General features: G+C 40.1%; 1 protein-coding gene across 4 annotated transcripts in view; it reads right to left on the bottom strand.

Annotated features, from left to right (window-relative positions):
* Window positions 1-17,442, bottom strand: part of LOC122074114 — a 50,898-nt gene that overhangs the window by 931 nt on the left and 32,525 nt on the right. For 3 of the 4 annotated variants that reach the window (XM_042638956.1, XM_042638957.1, XM_042638958.1), the window contains one exon: window positions 13,135-13,458. In XM_042638956.1, coding sequence (XP_042494890.1) covers window positions 13,135-13,458 — 324 coding nt within the window. Of the gene's footprint in view, window positions 1-22; window positions 446-13,134; window positions 13,459-17,442 lie in introns of all 4 variants that reach the window. The other variant, XR_006138964.1, reaches the window with a different exon arrangement.

Raw genomic sequence — 17,442 nt, 5'->3', positions numbered from 1 at the left:
TTGTGAGAAAGAGGTTTGGTACCCATATGTGCAAAATGGTTTATTTGAAGAAATGAGTGAAGAGATGTCCCCTTCACCCATCTTCCTTATAACTCTTTTTCTCCACTCTCTATCCCGCTTGCTGCAACTCCTTTCCTTCTCCTCCCTCGCCCTTCTCCTCCCCCTTCTTCTCCATCTACACCTCTGATCCACCCTTCTCGTCTCTCTCTTTTCTTCTGGTCTTCAAAGACAGCAGATCTGAAATCAGATTTGCTTTTAGATCTGCAATCGCAGAAAGCCCCAAGGGCCAGTTGTTGCAGACTATTGCGGCCGACCAACAAGGGCCAGTTGTTGCAGCCTGTTGCGGCCGACGAACAAGGGCCAGCAGCTGTGGCCGATGCGTGTGGCTGGTCACGGCCAGTGGGCCGTTGGTTCTCTTCTCCTCCACTTGTGGGTTTCAGAATATCTGCAGAAAATGACATTATTAAAAAAAAATAGAAGGCTGTAATCAGTTCACGGAAGGAGAAGAAAGGGATGGAAAGTGGAGATCAGTTGCTGCTAGCACTCACTGGTAGTAACCTCTATCGCCAGAAGTGACGGATTTGCGGGGAGGAGATTGAGTCTACCAGGTTTCTGCTTGTTTTTCTTATAATAGAAACGAAATGACGTCTTTACCTTTGATTTTTGGACATATAAACACGTACTCATTAATGTTCAACGCAAAAAGTAGCTGAAAATGGGTTTCAACGAAAAACAATATATGACTTTCAAGTTTTTTTTCTTATTTTTGTGTGTTTCTCAAATCTTTTTTAAATAGAAATAGGCTCCATAAACGATCCAAAAAAAAAAAAAAGAGCAACCCAGTGCACGAGGCTCCTGCTACTGCAAGGTCTGGGAGGGGCAAGTGTGTACACAGCCTTAATCCCCTGCTTCGCGGAAGAGGCTGTTTCCAAGTCTATAAGCGATACCAAATGAAACCAAAATTTGTGGCAAAAATAAAAAAGAAAATGATACCAAAGAGGGCCTCAGATTAACCCAAACTAGGATTGAGTGAGCAACAGGACCACCACAATCATGTGGTTTTGGTTTCTCAGCTTTCTAGGCCAATCTGATTGAACCAGATTGGATTTCAGATCAAATGCTGAGTAGCAGAGATAGTAACAGTAAAAGAATGAGTGAAAGTCAGAACAATAAATAAAATTCCAAAGATATGGACGAAAAGGAATTACAGAACAGAACTTTCCAATAAGAATAAGTGGTTGTGGGGTCAATATGGGCCCATGGGACTATTAAGGCCAAAGGACTGGATACCCGTCGTTAGCTAAGCTTAAAAAAAAAGTGCACAATAACAAGGAAACTGAAGTCGCGAAAACAGAAAAACTAGATGTGGACAGAATAATAAATAAATTCCAAAGATATGGTCTATAGAGAATTACAGAACAGAACTTTCATCGAAAACAGAAAAAACTAGATGTTTCAATTAAGAACAGTAGCAGAGAAAACAGGCTGAAAACAGAGTATATAGAATAAGCAAAGAGAGAACTGAAAGGGAGGAAAAGAAGAAAAGAGAAAGTGGAGTTGAATGATAGAGAGAGAACACCATTGGACTACTTCCAAGATTTAGGACTCTTAAGAAAGACCGACATATGACTCTTCTAGATTAATCAGATACAAGACTTTACTTACTAAAATGCGCTAAATAACAAGGAAACTAAGGTCACAAAATCATAGTGCACATAGTCATGGAGGAAAAAACTTTCCCCTACACCCTACTTGGTGGGATTTGCGATTCCCAAAGTTCCTCTCTGATGTTTTTGTGGCCTTATCAAAGCTCTACTAACAAATAACCTCCATAATATGAAAGGAGAAGTTAAGAGTGAAGTCTTCTTACTACCTCATACAGCAACCTAATCAAATTTTTCTTATTTTTTTGGGTAAAAAAACCTTATTAAATTTAGATCAACTGACAGGTCCCAAAACATAACCAGGTACATTTGGCTAAGTTTCTTGCGCCTCTCTTCTGGTAAAGAAGCAAAATACCAGACTTTTTGGGCTTCTAGGGTTTTGGTGGAAAATATTCCATTTTCAGGCTTCTCATTCGATCCACAATTTGGAGCTTCTCAACATGAGGAGCCGGCTTCTCAGATTCGGAGAAGCAGAACCTGGGAAGCTTAACCAAGCATGCACTTGTGCTCCCCTTTGGGCCAGATATATGGGCTTTATAATTCAGCCTAATCCAATAGAACAACAACAACAAACGCTCAGCCTTATCCCAACTTAATGGGGTTGGCTACATGGATCCATAAAAAACAAAATAAGAAAAAAGTCCAAACAGAATTGTGGGGAAGGAAGAGATGAAAAGATGTGAAAAGAAAAAAGGAGGCAAAGCCCAACAAGTCAGGAGAAACTCAGCTAAATGGGTTAGCCTATTTTGTTCATTTACAAACAAAAGCCTAGTGAGGAATGACAAGCATAGTCTTGGTCTTGTCCCAAGTATGTCCTCAGATAATGCCTTGGAGGGCAAGGATCAATGTAGCCGATCCCATTTTGCTGAGATTTTCCTATCATGCTGAGCTGTCCCCTCGTTCCTTTTTACTTTCATCTCTCATATTCTGTTTCGATCTCTAATTTCCTATTTTTCTTTGCTTGCATCCATGTAGCTGACCCCATTAAGTAGGGATAAGTCTGAGTTTTTTTATTGTTGTTAAAAACAGAAGCCTAACTGAAAAACCCATATACACCTTAACATAAACTAGCCAAAGCCCCAAAAGCATAATTGAAATTCTCATATAACCATGGTTTAAAGTATTGGTGCGTATCGTTTAAAGATACGCTCTGATACTCATTGATATGTACCAATACTCTCGATACGTAAAATTGAGCCCCAAACAATTGAATTACATGCGTATCAGTTCGTATCGAATCAATACTTACTGATATGCAAACGATACTCACTAATGCGCACTGACACTCACCAATACTTAAGATATGTATCTATAGAACCCATTTTACTTTCAAAACAGAGTTTATTCTTCTCGTTGACAATACTTAAGTTTCCAAAATTTGAACCACAATTGTATTTACCCAACAGATTTCATAATCTTGATTTACCATTCTTTCATATCCTCCTTGTCATGAATTATGGCATCCTCATGTTGATCATTTCCTCCAATTTACATCTTCTGAGTCCTTGCAACCAGATAAGTGTCTTCCATTTGATTTCTCCATTCTATTTAATTCTTAATTTTTATAAGAATCATCACGACAGCTAGTGTCATCATTTTCATTTAATGTTGTTGTCCTTGCAACAAGCCAAGTGTGTTGATCCTTCCAAAAAATTGAACGTCGTATCGCATGTCATGATTGCTCAAGTTGCTGAGTTTGTCGCGTGATGCACAAGAAAAGGCATAGAACAGATAGGGGAACTATCTAGTTAGGGACTAGGAGCAAGTGTAGGAAGCATCTATATTGCTTGACCAACCATAAATTTTCCTGATTATTATGTGTTTCACCATTGTCTTTCCTAGCATTTCTGCCACTTACTTTATTTGACTATTATAAGTCCTTAACGCAAGATATTCCAAGATGTACCCTTCAATGGTATGATCTCTCTATTGAATTTTGATCTCTTCTTTTAAAACAAGATAGTCAAAGATGCATCTCTCTCTCTCTCTCTCTCTCTCTCTCTCTCGCGCGCGCGCGCTCTCTCTTTGTGCATATGGTACCCTTCCTAGGAAACACTTCAACTTCAGCTGGATAGCAAAATCAAACAATTAAGTTTGATGTGATCCTAGCCATGTGAGCATATGGCACAATTTTACAAGTGGTCTATATCCACAACATCAATATAAATGATCAAAAATTGATCCAGTTACTGCCATCCCTTCTGCGGTGTTCTAATACTATTTTTTCTGGAAGGAAAAATCAAACAAGTTTATTTTACTTCTTTTTTTGCTATATTTGAGTAGATTTAGATAAAACTAAGTAAAACATTGCATCAAACATGAATTATTGCATCAATTTATTCATAGATTTTAAAAATTCTTAGAATGTCAACAATAGACTATTACTACATGTAAGAAACCTCATCCTTTTGAAAATTTTCAATTGAATACACTTTTCTCTCAGTACGGTGTTTTCCATTTAGTGTTTATGCATGAGACATGTTATCTATTAATTTTTTTAACTGTTTGTAGAAGTGTATAAAAATGAGTATCGAGTCCATTTATGTGCATATATTTAGCGTATCTTAGTATATCTCCGATACAATATCCTCTGATACATATTTTAAATTTAGTTGACCGATACGACGATTGATACCGATACTTTAATCCTAGCATAAAACTCACACACACAATACCATAGCCCCCTGTACAGGACTACATCAAAACACCTCTCTTCACATAATTATACACCGGGAAGGGTTGTCAAGTACAGAGAAAAAGGAAGGTGAGGATGCGTACCGGATGAATGGTGTGAGCATGGGAAAGGTGGTATAGTTTAATATCTTAGAAACTAAGGCTGCACTTGGTATGTGTTTGAAGTCTATCGAGAGAAAGGATGAGTCTGGCGTCCCAAACTCCTCCCTTGGATTATCCTAGTCCTATTAGGAATGTGGGTTTGGGATTTCCTAATCCTATTAGGACTGAATACAGTTAGAAGTTAGCAATTAGTATCAGTTTCCTATTTTGTTCTTTCCTATTCCTAGTAGAACTTGTGATAGGTATCTTTTCTTGTTCCTACTTAATCCTAGTAGGACTTGTAATAGCTATCTTTCTTATTCCTACTTATTTCTAGTAGGACTTGTAATAGCTATTCTTTTAATGAATGAAAGAGGGCAGCCCCAATCTCCATAATTGTGGTTTCTCTCTCTTTTTCTTCTCTTCTCTTTACATGGTATTAAAGCGGGTTATTAGTAACTGATTGTCTCATTGATTTGCCGTTTTGAGAGTCGATTTGATTTTCTGTTTTGAAGAAGGAAACCCTGGTTCATCAAAGAAGAAGAACTAGGATTTCATATACTAAAGACTAAAGATTGGTGTATAGGTTTTTTTATGTAGATTTTGTATGATAATCATCTGTGATCATCGTTTGTTGCTACTACTATTGTTTACTGTTCGTTGTTTGCTGAAGTTTGCTGCTGCAATCAGTTTTTATTCTTAGGGAGCATTAGTCATATTGTTGGTTGTTGTGATCGAAGTTTATAGTCTTTGTTGTGGTCAAGGATTAAAGTATCGGTATCGGTCGCCGTATCGGTAAGCCAAAATTAAGATACGTATCGGAGGGTATCGTATCGGAGATATGCCAAGATAAACTATAGATACACACATAAATGGATAGGAAACAATTTTTTATACACTTTCGCATAAAAAAATAGTTTAAAAAAGCTATATAAAACATGTATTATGCATAAACAGTAAATTGAGAGTATCGCAATAAGAATCCAAGGTTTGTAGTTGTCCCATAAATGTAAAATCCTTGTTCCCAACCTTGATTTCCACTTTAGTTAGAGAAAAATAGTTGGCAGCAACTTTGGAACAAAAGCACCTCAAAAAATTATGTTTTTCTAAAAAATTACCCATCTTGGCCATTTTATAACCGTATCGGTACATATCGGTCGATACATACCGATACATACCGATACGTACCGGTACATACCGATATGTATGATGCAGCAACACTCCGATGGATCGACCCAAGCCTGCTCCAAAACCCGGATCAAGATCCAGATCCAATTTGGGTTCCAAGTTACTAATTTGGATTCCAAGTTTAATAGAATATTTAGGATTTTATTTTTATTTGAGAATATTTGTTCCCTATTTGAGTCCTTAGTTGTTTATTTTGTTAGCTTAGGTGTAGGAGATTTTATTTCTATCTTAGTTTTTTATTTTTAATTAGAAGGTATTTAATTTTATTTTATTATATATTGGACATGTAATTCATGGGAAGAACAGTTGATGAATAAAGAAACAAGAGATTGTGAAACTCCCCCTCCCCCCTGTGTGGCTGTCTTCTTCACCCCCTTCTTCTTCTTCTCTTCCCTGCGATCTCTCTTTTCTCTTCTCTTCTTCTATTATCTTTCTTCTTCCCCTTTCCCATCGATCTGCTACTGCTATTTCTCTCCTCTATTTTCTGTTTCTACTAAACCAATACTGCTACTCTGTTTTCTGGGCAACATAAACAGCCCTGATTGTTGATGCCGATCTCCATTGATACTCCTCTGTTGAGTCTGAGCTTTAGGTATAAGAACCCCTATCCTAGGCGACTTGAACCCTAAAATTTCAGACCCAAAGAAGATCTCTGTTGGGGGAGATAAACCTGCAACTCAGGCTAACTGAAGGTACCGCCCAGGTCTGGTTTCAGTCGATAATATCTCCTGGAGTGCTGAACACTGGAACCCATTAGGGTTCGCGTACGACAGGGCTTTGGAGCACCTTCCATCGCCTGGAACTTCATAGAGAACAGATCAATGGTGAGGAAGAATTGCGCCTGAACCCCAAAATGTTTTCTGCATTTTCGCTTGAGGCTAGGTTGAAGACAACCTCATAAAGTGGTGATTGGGTTTTAACTTTATTCTAATATCCCATATTAATGCCCCTTCCATTCCCCACTTTATTACAACTTGCCATTGAGTTTATATTCCATTCCAAGAATACCCCCTCCCCTTTGTACGTTACCCTTCTTCTAAAAGTAGGGATTCAAAAGTCTTCTAGGTTTTTGTCCTTTGTGTTAAAAGTCCCTTTTTTTTTCTTACTCTCTTATTGTTGCCCCCTACTTTAACCTCCTATTTACACCCTGCCATCAAGTTGAATGTTGTTCCTAATTTGTCCCTAGCCAATAATTAATAATCCCTTTCATATCCTATTGCTTCTTTATTTGCTAATAGCTCATTGAGAATTCTAGTTTATTACAAGATTGCCACTGGTTATTAGAATTGCATTATTTATTGAATGGTTGGGCTCAATAAGTGATCCAATTGATACTTGTGCTATTTTATTCGAGTGGACCCACAACCACCTGGGTTGGGTCTCCTGGGGCCCACCGGCCCCCCCATTATACCGATATGTATCGATACATACCGAAACGTACATTTCACTTCGATTTTGAATTTTCAATAGAGTATCAGTACGTATCGGTGTGTATCATATCGTATCGGTGCAAATTGGTATGTATCGCAAGATTCGTATCAATACAAAAGGGTTTTAAAAATTCCATGTATCGTATTGGTCCGTATCGTATCGATAAGGGCCGACACGGACTGATACTTTAAACCCTGGTTGTGGTTGTGTTGGCTTTTCGTTGATTTACTGATGTGCTACATCGTCGCTTATTCTTACTATCAATTTGCTGATCGAAGAAGAGAAGGTTGCTGGTTTGTTGCTATAGATTTGTGTTGAATAATGGATTATTGCATAATGGGTTTTAAGGGTTATATCCAAATAGACCCTTAAGCCCTTTTTGGGTTTTATTTTAAATAGAGGACTGTGCTCATTAATGCACAAGTCCTAATTCTCCAATCTTCGTGGTATCAAAGTAGGTCTGATCACCAAACCCCAAACCTAAATCCACTCCATCATCTTCTTCTTCTTCCCCTAAACCTGCGCCACCCTTTTTCTCCCTCCCTTTTTACAATAAACCTTTCATTCCCATCCTAAACCTCCATGCACTAAACCCTATTCTACCCAAACCCTAAATCAAAACCTAAACCTAGCCTATCCCACCACCATTCCTCTCTCTACTTTCGCCCCATGGTTTAAAGGGCGATTTTGCCTGTGTCAGGCTCTCTCCCTTGGTTGTGAGTGTTCCCCCACCAAGGGCTCTTGGTTTTGCTCGTGTCAAATCCATATGATTGTTTAGATCTGGAATGTTGGTTTTCCCTGCGGCTTTGTAATTAATCCAAATCCCTATGCTTGTTTAGACCTAGATTGGTGGTTCTTCTTATGATCGATTGTTGAATCTACACCCATGGCTCTGAAGATTCTAGGATATTAATTACTTAGGAAGGAGGGGGTCATTCCTCAAAGACTACCCTCTCTTCCCTACTAGCGCCATTAAGTTGTATGGGAGCAATTATCTGATCTGGTCTGGGTCTTACTACCTGTCAATTGCTGGTCATGGTTATGCCGGATTTCTCACAGGTGATTCAATACGCTCTACTTCTGCTGGTTCTGGTTAGGACAAATGGGACGCTGCTAATTGGATGGTAATGTCCTACCTTATCAATTTTATGTCTCCTTATATTTCTCGGACATATCTATTACTTGATCCTGCTACTAAGATCTAGAAGGCTGCTAAAGCTACTTATTCCCATGTGGGTAAACGTGCCCAGTGTTTTAAACTGAGAAAAAAAGTCCATCGAGCTACTCAAAAGGAGCTTTCTGTGGCTCAATATTACTCTGATCTACATGGTATGTGGAATAGATTGATTATTATGAAACCTATCAACCTGTTTGTGAGACTAATGTTGTTAGGTTTAAGAAGCGTGAGGAGGAGCTTCACGTTTATGATTTTCTGGCAAGTATTAATGTGGAATATGATCAGATTAAGGCTAATGTGCTGAATAGTGATCCTTCACCCACCCTTGAGGAGGCCTATTCCATAATTCAAGCTAAGGAACAATGTCGATCTGAGATGCTACAACCAATTTCTCAGGATCAATTTCTTAGTTTTTGCTACTGGTATAGGTTCCCGAACTGCTACATCATCCTCTCTTGATAAACAGGTTGCCAAATGTGACTATTGTGGCAAGGAGAGTCACACCAGGGAGACTTGTTGGAAACTTCATGGACATCCCGCCAACTCTCGTGGGCGTAATCAAGGTTGTGGGAAGAACACGTAGGCAAATCAATCTGAGACTACAGTTGATTCTAATGGCTCCATTATTACAGGATCCTCTTTCTCTACTGATGAAATGGCCATGCTTTGTCATATGCTGACTTATATGGGATCCTCCATTGCTGCTGCTACTACCTCCTCTCTACCAATAATCACTGCCTCCCACTCAGCCTAGTCAGGTACTATATTTTGTGATCATAGTGCATCCACCCCAGTCTTGGATAATTAACTCTAGGGCTACTAATCATATGACTGTTTTGCACACCTTTTTTTCTACCTATTGTCCCTCTTCAGGTAATACCAAAGTTCATGTTGCTGATAGTTCTAATGTAGAACTAGAATTGACAAACCAACCTAGTCCCAAAACAGGAGGATACTTTCAAAGAACAGCCACAAACAAAGGTAGGAAAATAGCAGAAATAAATCAGACAGAACAGAAATCAGATCTGGAACAGTTGAACTATCGATCCCAACACTGAAGTGTTGCTGGTCAGATCTCTATAACTGATAACAGGGGCTTACAAAGCCTCAAATAGGTTCAATTCAACTTAGTAACATGAAACATAGACCAAGGAAAACAATAGAAACTAAATCAGATCTACCGATCTCAATTCTGAACAGTACAGGCCACTAAAAGACAAATTTATGGAGAAATCTTATATCTCAATAACCAGATCTCAGAAAGCTCTCAGGGATGGATTGAGTTCCTCCCTAGGTGAGGGGATTCTCCAGCTAGAATATCAGCCCAATCTGTCGGCTGGGTTGACCTGGACTGAACCAGGATATGGTGCTAACAGATCCCTCTTTCTCTGAGCAGAATTGAGAGAGGAAGAAAATAAACAAATAAATACCTGGTTTACACACCAACAGTAGAACCCTTGTAGATAAACTTGAAGAGAAGGAAACACTTGAAGAAGAAGTAGATCCTCGTGGGCTTCACACCGCAAGGAGTTGTTGGATCACGCACCCACACTTTGATCAAACACAAAGTAACCTCACAGAGGAGAAACACAGCAGCATTGCCTTTTTTGTTTATAAAAATCGTTGGAGGCTATGTGAGCCCTCCTCTTTATTTATAACTTTGATGGGATGATTACAATTTAGAAACTAACATGGTTACTAAAAACTGAACTTGGAAACTAATAAAATAGCAAGTCTTCTAGTTACCAGAACTGGAACTAGAAACTAGGAATTAGAAACTATTGACTACTGAAAATAGAAGCTAATAAAATAGAAACTAACAAAATCCCATCAAAGCAAATTGTGTGGCCTAGCTGTCCCTGCCCTGGCCGACTCCTCTTTTCTTCCTTCTTGTATATGTCTTCAGTGCTGCATCAAGTTCCCTTTCGCCTATTGCTGGATCGGGTTTCAATTAGTGCTCTCCTTCATTGTCATTTTCCTCTATGTTACATGTTTCTCAGTTTTCAATTAACTTATTGTCTATTAATAGTATTACTACAGATTTGAACTATTAAGGTCAATTTCTTTACTATGCACTGTGTTTCAGGACTTGGTGACGAGGGCAACGATTGGAAATGGTAGGATGAGCGATGGTCTTTATTACTTGGACATTGGTCCCTCACGGGCTATATACTCTTCATCTGATTTGGCACTCTGAGCTTTGGCATCGTCGTCTGCGCCACCCCCCATTGGGCACTTTATCTAGATTATGTTTGGCGTTAGTTAGACATTGTACTATGGATCAGTTTATTTGTGATGCATGTGCACTTTAAAATAAATTTGACCAGAACATAAGTTTGTCATTACAACTCAGATTTAAGTAATCTTAGACTTGTTGCAAAGTTGGTTTTATCCTATCCCCAATGCTAAAAGTCTCATGTAAAAATAAAATCATTTGACCAATCAAACATATTATAGAACAAGAGCATTCCTCTAAATGTTGATTTTTTTATGATTTAATGTGACTTAATGTTGATTTTTTATGACTTGATGTGGCATAATGTTGATTTTTTATGATATAAGGCATATGTAGCATACTAAATAATGTTAGAGAAAAAGGAAATAAAAAATAACGATTATTCATCTTAAGGCAAGAGCCTTGTTGCCTAAGCGCTTAGGCAACCCTCCAACGCTTTGTCGCCTAAGCGCTTAGGCAACCCTCCAACTATGCTGTATAAAATTTATTTTTGGGATATTAGAATAGAGTACTAAGTCATCCCCCACTACTAGTCTTACCTTGAAGTTTCCCAACTCCACATCAGTTTTGCCTTCCAAAATCTGATTCTCCTCCCAAAGCCATCTTTGAAATACAAAGTTGTCATGATTGTGATAGTAACTTTGCACAAGCTTACAAACCCTCCCTCCCCCCTGGCAGTGTCAAAAGGTCTCTTTGGAATTTCTATATCCTCTTAGCAGCTAATGCCAGCATCTTAACACAATTATTTGGATTGCAATAACAAAGAAGATTTATGGAGATGTATCAGATCCTTGTCGCCTTGAGCTCTCCAAATCTGTGCTCAATCTATGTACCTCTATTGGTCTGGGATATTTGTCCCCCCCCCCACTATCAAAGCCATTGAGTCTCTCATCAGTTCTTTTCTTTGGAAATGATCTGATATATCCAAGTTCCTTCGTCCATGCAGATGGAGCACTGTCTGCCTTCCTAAATCCGAAGGAGGCCTCGGCCTTAGGAGAATCAAAGACATGAATGAGGCGGGCATCCTCAAGCTTCTCTGGAGAATTGTCTCCAAGCAAAACAGCATTTGGGTCTCCTAGGTCTACTCCTACCTCTTGAAGTCCAACTCCATTTGGACTACTAACCCGGGCCATGACTCTTCCTGGGTCTGGCGTGCCATTCTCCGCCTCAGATCGCTGGCGTTGGAGGCCATTTCCTATTCCATTGGGAATGGAGCCTCCACCTCCCTCTAGCTAGATCCCCAGCATCCCCAACATCCCTCCGGGATCCTGCTCCATCTGCTTAGTCCTAGAACTATTTACTCCTCCAGGTTGGACAGGTTAGCTTCTGTCTCCTCCATCCTCCTTAATGAGGGGTGGGCTCCCCCCCCCCTTCCCTCTCTGAACAACATCTGGTCCTCTATCCCTGCCTTCCCCACTAGGCACAGAGATAGGGAGGATTCCATTCTCTGGACCCTTCTCACACCAAGTTGTTCAGTTTCTCCTCCGCTTAGAACTTCGTTAGGACTAAGGCCCATACCGTCCTTTGGAACAAAGTCCTCTGGTTCAAAGGCCACATCCCCCGACGCAGCTTCACAGCCTAGCGGGCTCTCTCCAACTGCCTTCCTATGTAGTATTTTCTCATATGGCGTCACATCAATGTACCCCCCTCTTGTTGTCTCTGTTGGAGAGGAACAAAAGATATTGATCATCTGTTCTTCTGCTTTTTCTCCTCCATCTGAAAAAAAAAAGTGTTTTCTCGCTATTGGCCCTCTATCAGAAGAGTCCTCCCTCTCAAAAGATAATGGATTTGGATTGATATGACATTCCATGGCCCCACCATTTGTGATGTTATAGGCAAGCTCGCCTTCCGTGCACCATCAATCACCTTTGGATAGAGAGAAACCTCCGTATATGGACGTCCAACTCTCGCACATTCGACGGGATTTGGAAAGCCATCTCATTCGAGGTCTCCTCCAAGATTGCAACCCTGCCTCTCCGCACTGTCCCAGTCTCCCCCAAAAACAGGCATATTATTGATTCCTAGAACCTCCCAGCTTTCATTCTCCCCCCCCCCTTGAGGGGTTGTATCCATTAGGGTTTTATCCCCCTTTTTGTTTGGGCTTCTCCCTTGGCTGGCTTTAGGCCTTCCCCCCCCCCCCCTCTTCTTCCCTTGTATATTTTTCTTCTCTTAGGTTAATATATATATATATATATATTCATCCAAAAAAAAAGATTTATGGACTTGAAGTCTGTCTAAGGAGACCAAAGGAAAGAATTAAAATTTGTTCATGGCATCACATTCAAATTGTAATAAATGCACAATGTAGAATTGGTCATGCATTATGAACACAACTACTCTTGCTCATGTAGAATTCATAGAGTTCTATTTAAGAATGTAGTCTTGATCATATCAGAAATGCTAAAACTGAGCCAGCTACTCAAACCAAAATGTCACCAGAGAAGCCCATGAACATCTCCACCCAAATGTCTTGGGATCATAATATATCGAGAACAATCAAAGTTCAAACTACTCAAAATGATAAAATAAAAAAAGAAAACTTTTATCCAGCACATTGAACATCGACATTTAACCCAAAAAAGAAGTATCACTAATGTGCCACAATATATAATTGACAAAAAAAAAAAATTAATGAATCAGGAGAAAGCATGGGCTTAACTTACCATCACTTTGAGTATTGCATTTTCATCACAGATGACATCTCTACAGGACACATGAATTGGGCTTCCACAATCTTCAGGCATCCTGCCGCTTGAGGAGACAGTTACTTGGGAAGCCCCATTGAGGCAAGTATCCGCATTTGTCTTTGAGGTTGGATCGGTAAGTAAAGGAGTATTGATTTCCTTTAATGAATCAATCCTTAGAAGTCCTTCAAAGCGGTCTTTACACATTTGGAGTCTGAACCACTCATTATGAGTATGAAGTGTTGCTCTTATTATCTTCATTAGCTGTGGTTCTTCAATGCCAAGCCTCCGACCCATTGCAGCCTACATGAGTTCACGATGGTTTTCAATTTGAGTTGACAAGAAGAAGAATGACGATGATGATGATGATGATGATACCGAACTACCTATTAAGAGATGCGATATTGATATGGAGTATAGGATTAAAATGGTAAACATAATTTATTTTTTAGTTTCTTCAGAAAGATTTATTATAAGAGGAGAGACATCTTCAGAAAAAAGGAACAGTAGACTTCCTAATACAGTACAAGGCCAGGAACCAACCTGCAGAGAACTATACAAAAGAGTTGTTGCGGATTGAAGTATTGAACATAGATATATCCACTCTCTATATATCTGACCCAGAAAAACATGATCCCAGGCTTCCTCAGTTCTCAGATATGGATTAAAATTAGGCCATTGATGGTATTCAGGTTTGGAATATATTTTTTAGTATTTTATTTGCAATGGGCTGAATTATAAAACCCAAAAGTATAGCCTTAAGGAATTGCATGAAAATTAGTTTTTAATAAAGCAATTAGTCGTGACCCTCTTTCAAATCTCTTTAATGTTGTCTTGGAGGCCAAGTAATTAAAAGCTAGTTTTGTTTCTATTTTTAGACTTTTTAGACAGCAGAGTCCAGAACTTCCTAATTTTTTTCACTTGGTAGTTTCTACTTTTGTTATTTGAAATTTTATAAATATTTATCTACCCCTTCTACAATAGAATGAATGAAATTCAGTTTTAGAAGGGTTTGTGTAAATATGAAATTCCCCTTCCCTCCCCCCCCCCCAAAAGAAAAGTTCTCTTCTCACCCCTCTTCTCGCTTCCTTTGACTTTCTCCCTCTCCTATGAAATTCTTGAAAGAAATGTTCAAGGAACAAGTGATCCCCTCTCTCGCCACCAGTTGCTCCCAAACTTATTATCCCTACCATTCCATCAACTAATCTTATTCTTGAATCTTGTTAGTGATATTGAGAGAAAATATCTTGATGAATTTTCCGTCTTTCTATGTATACTAACTACTACAGTCTATAGTATCATATATATATATAATATTATCTATTAATTATATGTTTATATAAGTATCATAAATATAATATTAAATCTTAACCTATAAGAACAAATAGAATTTTCTATGAAAGCCGGCTAATATGGACCCCATCCCCCCAGGGACTATTCTCTTTAGGGACTTCATTCGTACTAAGGACCTTTTTTCCCCTTGGCACAATATCATCTGGTTTAAAGGCCACATCCCTCGCCACAATTTTACTACCTGGCGAGCTCTTTCTAACTGCCTCCCTACACAGAGCTTTCTCATTCAACGGCACATTCATGTTCCCCATTCTTTCTGTCTCTGTTGGAATGGCATTGAAGATGCTGACCATCTTTTTTCTCGTCCTTTTTCCTCCTGTGTCTGAAAAAAAGTCCTTAGTTCCTTCTAGCCTACTTCTAGAAGGTCCTTCCTTTAAGCAAAGAATGGATTTGGGTTGACGTGACCTTTAGAGGTCCCACTATTTGTGATACTGTTGGAAAACTCGCCTTCTATGCTACGATTAACTATATATGGATGGAGCGTAATCTCCGAAGATGAACTTCCAACTCTAGATCCTTTAATAGGATTTGGAAAGCCATCTACTTTGATGTTAGCTCCAAACTTGGCTGACTCCGTCATCTCATGGTCCACGACACCCCAAGGAACAAGCTCAATGTTGTGTCATGGGGTCTCCCTTCTACTATGATTATACCCTCTCCCCTTTGATGTATCATTTTGCTCTTATTGGGCTTGTCCTTCGCCCTTTGTAGGTCCTTCCTTTTGTGGGCTTGTGCCTTTGTGATTTGTCCCCCCCTCCCTTTGTATATTATTCTTCTGCATGGTAATGAATTTATTTATTCAAAAACAGCAAGCCATCCCCCTGAGCGCCTATGCCGTGACCATCCAATGCCCCTTTCCCCTCCGGCAGCCGAAGCCGCCAGCACCTCCTCTCCCCCCAACGGCAACCTCCATCCCCTTCTGAACTGCCACTTGCCTCGCCCCTACCCAACTCCCTCCCCCTCCTCCCCCCTTCCCCAACAGCCTTCTGCTTCTGCACTCCATTCCTGGAGTACGGTTGCCTCCTCCTCCCCCCCCCCCAAAAATCGCCTCCTCCTCCATTCCTCCTACTGCTAGTCATACCCTCTTCTTCCACCCTCCGGCTATCCATAACTCTCCCCCCATTGGCCTTTGTCCACCTGGCCTTATAGATTCAGAGATTCTGAAATGGAAGAACTGTGTTGTACGCTCATTTCTGGGCAGCAGACCTCCATTCTCCATCGTCAAATCCTCCCTTTTGAATCAATAGAAACCTACTTGCTCCTTGTCCACGTATATGCTTGATAATGGGACCTTCATCTTCAACTTTGATGCTGACTCCGATAAAGCTACTGTCATCGATGGAGGACCTTGGTATGTAGGGAAGAAGCCCATTTTTCTAAGGCAATGGGACGCTACACTTCGTTCAATAAAACCGAGCCCTCCTCCATCCCTCTTTGGGTTGTCTTCCCCAACCTCCCCCTCCATTTCTGGTGCGTAAAGGGTTTCAGCCTCGTCGGATCCCTCATCAGAAAGCCCCTATATTCAAATAAATGTACTACAACCATGGACAGACTTTCTTTTGCGAGAATATGTATTGAAGTGCAAGTGGATCATGTCCTCCCATACTCGGCTACAATCATGGATGGTGAAGGCCATTCCTTCATCCAAAAAGTTAAGTACGGTTGGTTGCCCCCATCTTGTTTGTTCTACAAATGTTTTGGGCATAAGACTTTGTTATGTGAGAAATCCCCAACAACAGATCAAGCCCCTGTTACGATTCCAGAATCCTGCGACCAAACCAAGGAAAGAAAGAAAGAATGACGACTGAAGAGAGAAGAGCGGTGAGAGGCGAGATCACAGAACACTCCCAAAAGAGGGGAACTAACCTGCGATCAGACCAGAATAGTCTACCGCAGGTTAGATCTCTGATATATATATATGATTCCATAAATAAGACAGTTACAAAACTACCCCTATAACCTGTGGTAGTCAGCCCTAATACACAATAGAAACCGATAGGACCAAAATACCCCTTACGCCTAAAACTTAACACACCTCCTCAAGCTAGAGCATATACATCACCCATGCTCAGCTTAGTACAACCATTGCGAAAACTAAGAGCAAATAGACTTCGTAAACATGTCTATCTGCCAACTGATCTGAGGAAGAAACAAAAGGAGTCGGTAAACATGTCTGTCTGCTAACTTCTTCAGAACAGCATCACGAACAAAGTGGCAGTCCACTTCAATGTGTTTGGTCCTCTCATGGAAGACCGGGTTACTGGTAATGTACACAGCTGCTTGGTTGTCATAGTACATCTTCATAGGTTTAGTTACTAGAAACCCCAACTCCAAAAGTAACGACCGTAACCACATCAACTCGGCAATGGTGTGAACCATAGCTCTGTATTCTGCTTCAGCACTAGACAGGGCAATGGTAGTCTGCTTCTTACTTCGCCATATAACCAAATTGCCTCCAACAAAAGTACAATAACCTGTAGTGGACCTACGATCACTAGAGAGCCAGCCCAATCAGCGTCAGAGTAGCCAATCAGATCTATATGCTGATTAGGGCGATAGATCAACCATTTACCAGGAGCACCCTTTAGATACCGAAGAACACGAATAGCTGCATCCCAATGTGCTTTCTGAGGAGACTGCATGAACTGACTAAGGACTCCCACAGCATAAGAAATGTTAGGTCGTGTGACCGTGAGATATATCAACTTGTCAATTAAACTTCGATATTGATGCACATCCTGGAGAGGTTCACCATCACTAACACCAAATTTCTAGTGAAGGGTCCATAGGGATATCCACAGGTCTGGATGCAAGCATACCAATATCCGATAAAAGATCTAACACATACTTGCTTTGAGATAAATTGATCCCCTTCCTGCATCTGACCACTTCAATGCCGAGAAAATAGTGAAGTTGGCCTAAGTCTTTGGTCTG

Source organism: Macadamia integrifolia, chromosome 3 (genome assembly GCF_013358625.1).
Source record: "Macadamia integrifolia cultivar HAES 741 chromosome 3, SCU_Mint_v3, whole genome shotgun sequence".
Lineage (NCBI taxonomy): Eukaryota > Viridiplantae > Streptophyta > Magnoliopsida > Proteales > Proteaceae > Macadamia > Macadamia integrifolia.
This window is presented reverse-complemented; position numbering and strand designations above follow the sequence as displayed.